The sequence below is a fragment of the Varanus komodoensis genome, unplaced genomic scaffold (assembly GCF_004798865.1).
Source record: "Varanus komodoensis strain SLA01 unplaced genomic scaffold, ASM479886v1 scaffold668, whole genome shotgun sequence".
NCBI lineage: Eukaryota > Metazoa > Chordata > Lepidosauria > Squamata > Varanidae > Varanus > Varanus komodoensis.
Genome location: NW_025336306.1, coordinates 11,917 through 20,077, shown reverse-complemented (window position 1 = coordinate 20,077; position 8,161 = coordinate 11,917). Strand labels below are relative to the sequence as shown.

General features: G+C 57.9%; 1 protein-coding gene across 4 annotated transcripts; it reads left to right on the top strand.

The window, feature by feature from the left end:
* The first annotated feature begins 1,222 nt into the window (after positions 1-1,222).
* LOC123033712 (zinc finger protein RFP-like) lies at positions 1,223-8,154 on the top strand. Of its 4 annotated transcripts, XM_044450452.1 has the most exons (5): positions 1,237-2,673; positions 4,082-4,177; positions 4,443-4,673; positions 6,124-6,146; positions 6,655-8,154. In XM_044450452.1, the coding sequence occupies exons 1-5, from the start codon at positions 2,077-2,079 to the stop codon at positions 6,797-6,799; spliced, it is 1,092 nt and encodes a 363-aa protein (XP_044306387.1). In that variant the 5' UTR covers positions 1,237-2,076; the 3' UTR covers positions 6,800-8,154. The 4 variants fall into 4 exon arrangements, with proteins under 4 accessions (XP_044306389.1, XP_044306388.1, XP_044306387.1 ...); XM_044450454.1 differs by lacking the exon at positions 4,082-4,177 and having other exon boundaries at positions 1,223-2,673; XM_044450453.1 differs by lacking the exons at positions 6,124-6,146; positions 6,655-8,154 and adding an exon at positions 4,756-4,876 and having other exon boundaries at positions 1,235-2,673; positions 4,443-4,712.
* The last annotated feature ends 7 nt before the right edge of the window (positions 8,155-8,161 follow it).

The following is an 8,161-nucleotide window of genomic DNA, read 5'->3' as shown; positions in this document are numbered from 1 at the left end:
TTCAGCCCTCACTGGGCCGTGAACCAGGCCTTGGGCAGAGCTCACCAGTCGCTGGGGCATCGCCGCCAGGCCTGGCCTCCAGCAGAGCAGCCGAACGACCAGCTCGTCCGCTCCGGGTCCAGCTTCCACCCTGTTTCTCCCGGGAGAGAGCTGCACGCCTGGCATCCAGGCGCTCCTCCATGGCCTGGCTCCGTGTCCAGTTGTGCCACTTCTCGAGTGCTGTTTGAGTTCTGCCGGCCTTCGTGGGCACCCATTTGTGGAGGTGGTTTGCTGTCACTGCAGCCGCTCCCTCATGCAGTCCCTCCTGGGTCAGGACGGCTTCCCCGAGGGGGTCCTGTCCTCACCGCCTTGGCCCATCTGGACCCCCTCGGGGTTCTTCCAACTCGTTGGTCCCCAATTCCAAGCACCATTGCAGCAAAAGCACACTTTCCATGCAGGATTTTCTCCATGCTCACGTGGTCCAGCACTTCATACACACGTCGGCCAAGCAGGCGCCCACGGGACGCCTCACGCAGGAGGGGTGCAAGGCTTCTGCCTGCCCGGCGCCTCAGCAAGCCGCGTCTGCAGGCACGGCCCCTCTGGGGAGGCTTCAGCTAGTTCTCCGCCTTCCTGCCGCTCTTGGCCCTGCGGAAGGAACCGAGCCACTTCCCGCACCAGCCTGCAGGTGGCGCCACTGCTCCCCCGAGGAAGCCTCGGGCCCAGCGCACCACCCCCTGCCCGCCCTTATGTTTACCAGGGACCGCGCGGGAGCCCCACCGCTTCCGGGAAGGAAACACCCCGGCGGGGAAGCGACGGCGAAAGCGAAAGTACCCGGGGGCCCCCGAGGAAGCGCCGTGCCCCGCCTGCCCGGAGCATTTCAGCGCCCGCGACCCCCAAGCGCCTGGAGCCCCGAGGCCCCGTCTGTGTGGGGAGGTCGCGGGAGCGGAGGGGCGACGTGACTCTCGGGGGCTTCCCAGGAGCACCGAAGCCGCGGGCAGCCTGGATGGGGGAGGGGACCTCTGAGCTCGCACAGAGCGCCGCCCCAAGCGCCAGGCAGGGAGGGGCAGCTCCGGGAGCCCCTGGCGCCCCCCCCCCCCGAGGCCTTTCCTGGCAGCCCCTCCGGAAGGCCGAGGGAGGGGAGGGGAGGGGAGGGGAGGGCGGGAGCAACGCGGCGAGCCGGAAGAGTTCAGGCAGCAGCAGCAGCAGCAGCCGCCGGGACGGGGGTGGGGAGGGGGGAGCCAAGGGGCTGGAGCCGCTCCAGGTCCTGCGAGGAGTGAGTTGTTTCATCTGGCTTGCTCCGGGGTATCTTTCTCTTCCTACCCATTTCTGTTATTATCTGGCCTGCCGCTCGGATATTTAGGTGGCTCTGCGTCAAGTCAAATTTTAAATTCTCTCCAGTCTAGCCTTGATTCGTATTCAAAACTTGGTACTCCCCACTCCACTCTGGTTAGCAGGGCGACAAGCAGGGGAGGTTTCCATGGGGAAACAGGGCTCTATTTGGGGCCAGGTGCAATCCTATTTTAATTCTTCCCTGGAAAATTCCTTGTGACTTCCCCTGATTCTGATGGAGTCTCACCTGCGAACTGATTCCTCGCACATCCCTACTCCAGACTTGGCTCTTCCAGATGTCCGTGAAGATGGCCACGTGAAGTTTGTAAGCCAAGGTACCACTGTATCTCGAAGTGCCTCTTCCTTGCAGAATCCAGCCTGCAGGTCAAGCAGCTCTCACAGGGTTTTGGGAATCCTCCTCGCTGCTCCACCTTGAGCATCTCCTTGCCTGGGGGCCACTGGCTTCTATTCCATCCTCTGGACAGAAAGGCCAGGCAAAGCCCACGTTGTCCTGAAGTTTCCCCCTTTCCTGTTGCGCTGTCTCAATCCATTCAGCCCTCTGGCTTCACTCTCATGTGCCTCCAGCAAAGTGCCCACCTGATCCCCTCTCCCCAAACTTTGCATATAACAGACGGGGCATAAAAACATCCAGTACAGACACCTTCTTACCAGTTCCTTGCGGTGCCAGATAACGCCGCATGTTATTTCTTAATAACATAAATAAAACGACCCTTCGCTAGATTCAGAGGAACAGAGAACAGTGACTTGATGAGCTGCATGTGGCAGGAAGTGACTGTGTGGTGCTGGAAAGTAAACCTGGACGGAGTCACATGGGTGGCTTGGGCCTCAGAGCGAGGCCGGGCCGGGCTCGCATTTACGGGAAGGAAACTCCCACTTACTGATCTGTGGAAAGTGAAACCGCTGTGTGCAGCAGCCATGGCTGACACCCCCAAGAGCACCATCTGGGCTCTCTGCGAGGAATCCACTTGCCCCATCTGCCTGGATTATTTCAGGGATCCCGTGATCATTACCGAGTGTGGGCACAATTTCTGCCGAGCCTGCCTGAGCCAGAGCGGGGGGAATTCAGATGCACAGGCCTCCTGCCCCCAGTGCAGGGGGACCTTCCAGAAGAGCAGCCTCTGGCCCAATCGGCAGCTGGCCAGGATTGTGGAAATCGCCAGAAAATCAAGGGAAGAGGCCGTCAAAGGTGCTGAAGGGAAGGTGCAACTCTGTGAGAAGCACTGGGAGCCCCAGAAACTCTTCTGCAAGGACCACGAAGCCCCCATCTGCCTGGTGTGTGACAGAGCCAAGGAGCACAAGGATCACCAGGTGGTTCCCCTGGAGGAGGCGTCCCAGGAGTACCAGGTAGGAGATCTGTGCACTTCTTGCCGGGGGTGTGGGGGTGGGAGAAATACCTGTGGGGCCCTCTGAGGGTGGCCTATCCGAAGACTAATAGGAAGGGAATGATGTTCCCTGATCCTCTGATCTCTGGGGGAAAGTTCCCACGGTTTGTGCCTGCTCTGAGGAGGGGGAGAGGAAACAGCCGGTGTGGCAGGACGTGATGGAGGTGCATGGAGGGGCCCCAGAACGGGGAGGGGAATGTGGCTTCAGAGACTCCCAGGTGAAAGGTGGTCCCGGGAATCAGTCCCTCTTCTCCTCTGCCCTCCTTCCAACCCCCCCCCCCCGAGTATACCAAGATTCGCACTGGAGCTGCAATATGGAGCAGGACCCTTTAAGACTCCTCCTGCCTGCCCTTTGCATGTCCCCGAACCTCTTTTGCATCTACCCAAAGGCTACCCGAAAGCCCAACTGCATGTGGCCAAGACATACAGGTTCAACCATTAATAAACAATATTGCTAAAGAAAATACTGAATTGCATTAAAAGAAGGGGCCACACTCCCACAGCCCCGACTCGCCGGAGTGTGTGCCTGCGTGTGTGTGTGCTTGTGTGCAGGCGTGTGTCCGGCCCAGCTGGTCTCTGGGTGCAGAGCCAATGAGAGGCCAGCACTGAAGGGGGTGATCAAAGATGCTGGGTGCACCTAAGGTCCTTGACCCATGGAATATTTGTGAGGAATTCAGAGCTTCAGGTGCTCCCTCTTTCCCCTCCCCGTTTCTTGTCCTTGCACTTCCTGAAGGCACCAGCTGCACTCTGCCTGTGTTTCCGGGTGCTGCAATCCTTCCTTTATTGAGGAACAGCCCATTTCAGGGAGAGAAGGATTCTACCAGAGATCCTGCACAGGCCATGCCCAACCCCAGTGCAATTTCGGACGAAGCGAAGAATTCCCCCAGGAAAAGCAGGAATGCCCCTTTGCGGGGGCTGGTGTCCTTCTGGGCTTCTTCCTCCACAGAGGGGCTGCCCTGCCTGCCATTCCCGCCCGGGGATGAGAGCGGCACTGGTCACTTCTGGGGTGGCCGGAAGCCTCTTCCACTCCGCCTTCCCTGCGCTTCCGGGATGCTCCCTTGCTGGTTCCCCTCATGAGGAAATAGCAGAAAAAGCCTTTTCCTTTTCAAAGTTAAAGAGCTCAGGAAGGGCAGTCAATTGAATGGTGTTTTGACCGGTCATTCTGGAATTGCACCGTCCCTTCATCTCGGCTCAGAGCCTGCCCAGCGCATGTTGCAGCTCGTTTCTGGATCTGCCTGGGATCAAAAGGCACCTGAGAGCCCCCTTCCCCCCGACCCCACCAAGATGGGAAAGGGAAGCAATCGTGAATGTCCCTTTCAATTCCTTTTCTGCTTCTCTAAACTGAAAGTGAACTGCTCCTCCCTCTCCAGGATCTGCTGCAGCGTCGCCTGGAGAGTCTGAGGGATGAGAGAGGAAGGATTTTGGCATGTAAAGCAGAGGCAGAAAGGGAGAAGCAGGCGCTGCTGGTAAGTGTCCAGAATGTGTCATGGAAGGGAAGGGGCACTTCAGCCAGGATGGGTCACATGGAAGAGAAAATGCCAGGGAATTGAGAGCCCCGGGGCAGCCCTTCCCTGCAGAGCACATGACACTGTTCAAAGCTGCTGAACCTATTCTGGCAATTATGCAAGAGGGGCCATTCCGAGAGGGGGTCTCTGAGCATCCCTCGCAAGAGTGACCCTGTTTCTGGCTCCGGCTGCCCATTCCCGCCTTTCCACACTCTCCTTCTTGCAGGAGCAAACAAAGGCAGAGCGGGAGGAGATGGTGGCTCAGTTCAGGCGCCTGCATCAGTTCCTGGAAGAGCAAGAGAAGTATCTCCTTATCCAGGTGGACGAGTTGCAGGAGGAGATTGGCAGGAAAGCGGAGGACCACCTGGCCAGGCTTTCCAAGGAACTCTCTTCCCTTGAAGGCATCATGCGGGAGGTGGAGGAGAAGAGCCGGCAGCCGGCAGCTGAACTCCTGCAGGTAGGAGCGGGCAGGAGCCCCCACATCCCCCAAGGAGGAGACTCAGCCAGACGCTGCTCGCCTCTGCGTCTGTGGAGGGAGGGCCGAGGCAGGCAGTGCGGACCCCTTGACGGGGCCACCCTGCGGTGAAGCCCTTCATGAGACCCAGGCTGAAGCAGAGGGTGGTGCGGGGCTGGGGAAGTGACCGCAAAGCAGTCTGGCCCAGTGGTCTTGCCAATCCGGAAGGCAGGTCGGATCTAGGAACACAGAAACACGGAAACAGAGCGAGTCAGAAGGGGTCTCCCGGGCCATCTAGTCTGACCTCCGGCACCAGCCGGCTCCGCTCACGACATGCCCACCATGTGGTCGTCCAGCTTATCCTTGAATACCCGCACCGACGGGGCCTCAACGACCTCTCATGGAAGCCCATTCCACACCCTCGGGGTCCTAACTGTCAGGAAGTGCTTCCTGGCATCCAAATTGAACCTTGGTCCCCTGAGGTTTGCTCCATTGGAGTGCGTCCTGCCTTCCTCTGCAGGAGAGAGCAGGTCTCTACCCATCTCTATGTGACACCCCCTCACGTACCTGTATGTCGCCAACAGATCCCCTCTGAGTCTCCCCTTCTCCAGGCTGAAGAGACCCAGTTTCCTCAGTCTCGCCTCATACGGCATCCCCTGCAAACCCGCCACCAACCTTGTGGCCCTATGCTGCACTGACTCCAACCTGCCTATATGCTTTCTGGAATGAGGGGCCCACAACTGAACACAATACTCCAATTGCGGGCGCACCAGAGTCGTGTAGAGTGGTAGTAATAGTAATACCTCCATCTAGTAATCTATTCCTGTGCTGAACAGAATCTCAAACATGGTGCAGCCCCAGGACAGACAGACCTTAACCTCACTCCTCTTGCATGTTTCCACTCACAACTGACGCCACCAAAGCCTGACAAATCTTTCTTCTGCACACAAGAGGGAGCTTCTCAGTGTGGCTCCTGTGGGCAAGTGCCCCAGTGTTCTGCTGCTGGAAAGGACTGGTTGATTCCTGCCTGGGGAAGCCGGGAGAAGGCTGCCCTCCAAAGGACAGGCTGCGGGAGCAAAAGAGGCTGTGGGAGGCGCCTGGCCTGAGTCTGAATCCTCTCACATCCTCCCTTCCTGAACATGCTTCAGGGTTGCACCTGTTTCCAGAGGGCAGCGTGCATGTTGGCCTGGCAAGCAGCACCGTTACTGGCAGGAGCCTCCAGGATGAGCATCAGTCTTGGCACTCAGCCGGAGGCTTCCTGGTGGTGGTGGAATCTCCCAGTCCATTCATGTCCCTCCTCATGAAGCTCCTCCTGGTGCCTCCTGGTGGGGATGGTTTCTGTCCCTCCCTTTGTGCCCTCAAGTGGAGGCACCGAACAGGACTGGGCAGGTGCAACTCAGGAGTGCAGAGCGACACCCACTGAGCGCCTCCTCTTTCCCTCTTTCCCCTCCAGGATGTGAGAAGCACCTTGCAGAGGTGAGTGCGTCCCCCTCGTTTCCACTGGTGCAGGGAAGGGTCTGGACGGCACTGGGAGGACCGGCTGCTCCTGGCTCCTGAGCAGAGAACACAGATCACTAGCGTCTCTCAAGACAAAAACAGGGTCTGGCTGCTGAGTTTGGAACGCTCCTTCCCCTCCCTCACGCACGGCGGAAGGCTCCTCTCTGCCAGCAAAGCACACCTCCCAACACTAAGCTCATATATGCAGACCCCACAATCCAAATATCACCCCCAAAGGGGCAAACTTCCCACAACCCGCAAAGCACACGCAGTCCTGATCCTAAGCATAACTGAACACAAGCAGACTGCCCCGTCTGCCCCAGTCAGCTGAAGCTCTGCCCACCTGTGGGGCTGCTGGAGGGTTCTCGGGGGGCCATTGCCCCCCCCCCCAAATGAGGCCCACCTTTTGTTCTTGGCTGGCCCTCCTTTGCTCCCAGAGGGAATCCTGGGTTCGGTGAGTGGAGCTTGCCTCTGTTTTCTCTGGCAGAAGTGAGAAGGAGCCCTGTGAGATCCCAGCGGCTGTCCCTCTGGAGCTGAAACGGAGGATCTGGTACTTCTCTGATCGAAAGCCTGATCTGGAGGGATGGAGGAAGCAATTCCCTGGAGTCATGAGTGAATCCAAAGGTATTTAGATAAGACTGGGAAGATCCTCTCCTTCTCTTGCTGCTGTTATAAGTGATGGTAAAAGCTGCAATGGGAGGATTTTGGTTGCCTGGCTACTGGTTCACTAATTTTTTGTTGCCTTGTTTCCCCACCGGGAAAATCAGCTGGTGTGGAGAGGGCTTCCTGGGGGTTTTCATTCCTGCTTTGTGTTTCACCACATAGAAACTGGGAAGACTGGTCACGTCCTGTGCCTTTTCTTTAGCAAAGCCTCTGATGAAGTGCCCCATGAGACCTTCGGTGGCAAATTAGCTGAAAGAGGGGATCAGCTCTCAAGGGCGCCACAGTTGGCCATCTTGAGTATTACAGAGAGTTCAGTGCTCCGCAATTTCAGAAAATGCAGACAGGCTGGGAATGGTTGAGATGATCTGAGGACTGGAAACGAAGCCCCGGGGGGAGGGATTGGAAGAGCTGGGCCTGTTTAGCCTCAAGCAGAGAAGACTGAGGGGAGATAGGATGTCAAATATTTGAAAAGATAGTAAGAGGGGAGGGCCGAGTTCTCTTTTTTATCATAAATGGTTGCAGGACACGCAAGAATGGGCTCCGGTTAAGGGACTGCTGATTCCAGCTACGTATCAGGAGCCTTTTGCAGACCGTTGGAGCAGTCCGACAGTGGAGCCAATGAGCCCGGGAGGTGGGGTCTGTCCCAGCCTGGAGGCAGCCCAGGTGCAGCTGGAAGCCCTCTGGGAGGGACGCTTCAAGAGGAGGCCTGCACTGAGCAGGGCGCTGGGCCTGAGGGCCCTCTTGCCCCTTCCAGCGCCACTACTCTGTGATTATTCAATTTCCACATAATTTTGGAATCTGGAGGGGTCATCCTGGAAGGTTGCTTGCTGGGAGCTGCATGGCAGAAGAAACAAAGCGTCACCTGTACCCATTTCTGGCCCGCCCCCCTTTCTAGCTTGGGGTCCCCATGTGCACAGGAAGCCCCATTGTGGCTTCCCCCGTTGCCAGCCTGCGGAGTGGGGGCCGCAGCTCCCCAGGAATCGCTGTTGGGCTACAGGCAGCGCCTGCGGTTCAGCCGTGCAGGGAAGCCTGGCCAGGCGGATTCGCGGGACACTCTCCGGTTCTGCCCTTGCGGAATGGAAGGGGCCCCTTTACTTGTGAGTCGCACTTTCCTTCTTGCACTCATGGATGGGCTGTTGCCAAAATGCTGCTATGCTCCAGTTTCACTCCTGTTTCGTTTTGTTTCCCAGCCACTCTCCCAGGTTGTGGGTTTGCTTGTTTCTTAGATTGAGAAAAATACGGTCCTATTTTAGAGAAAGAGGCCTGGCACTGGTTTTCCTCCAATACTTGCACTGTTTCCCCAGGGCATCGCGCCACCTGCGGGTTCTGTG

What these genes read in the sequence shown, in the direction of transcription:
- LOC123033712 (XM_044450452.1), top strand. Translation starts at nt 2,077, where the DNA reads ATGAGCTGCATGTGGCAGGAAGTGACTGTGTGGTGCTGGAAAGTAAAC. An exon ending in GGGAGAAGCAGGCGCTGCTG is followed by an intron (nt 4,178 to 4,442) that starts GTAAGTGTCCAG and finishes TCCTTCTTGCAG; the next exon opens with GAGCAAACAAAGGCAGAGCG. An exon ending in CGGCAGCTGAACTCCTGCAG is followed by an intron (nt 4,674 to 6,123) that starts GTAGGAGCGGGC and finishes TTTCCCCTCCAG; the next exon opens with GATGTGAGAAGCACCTTGCA.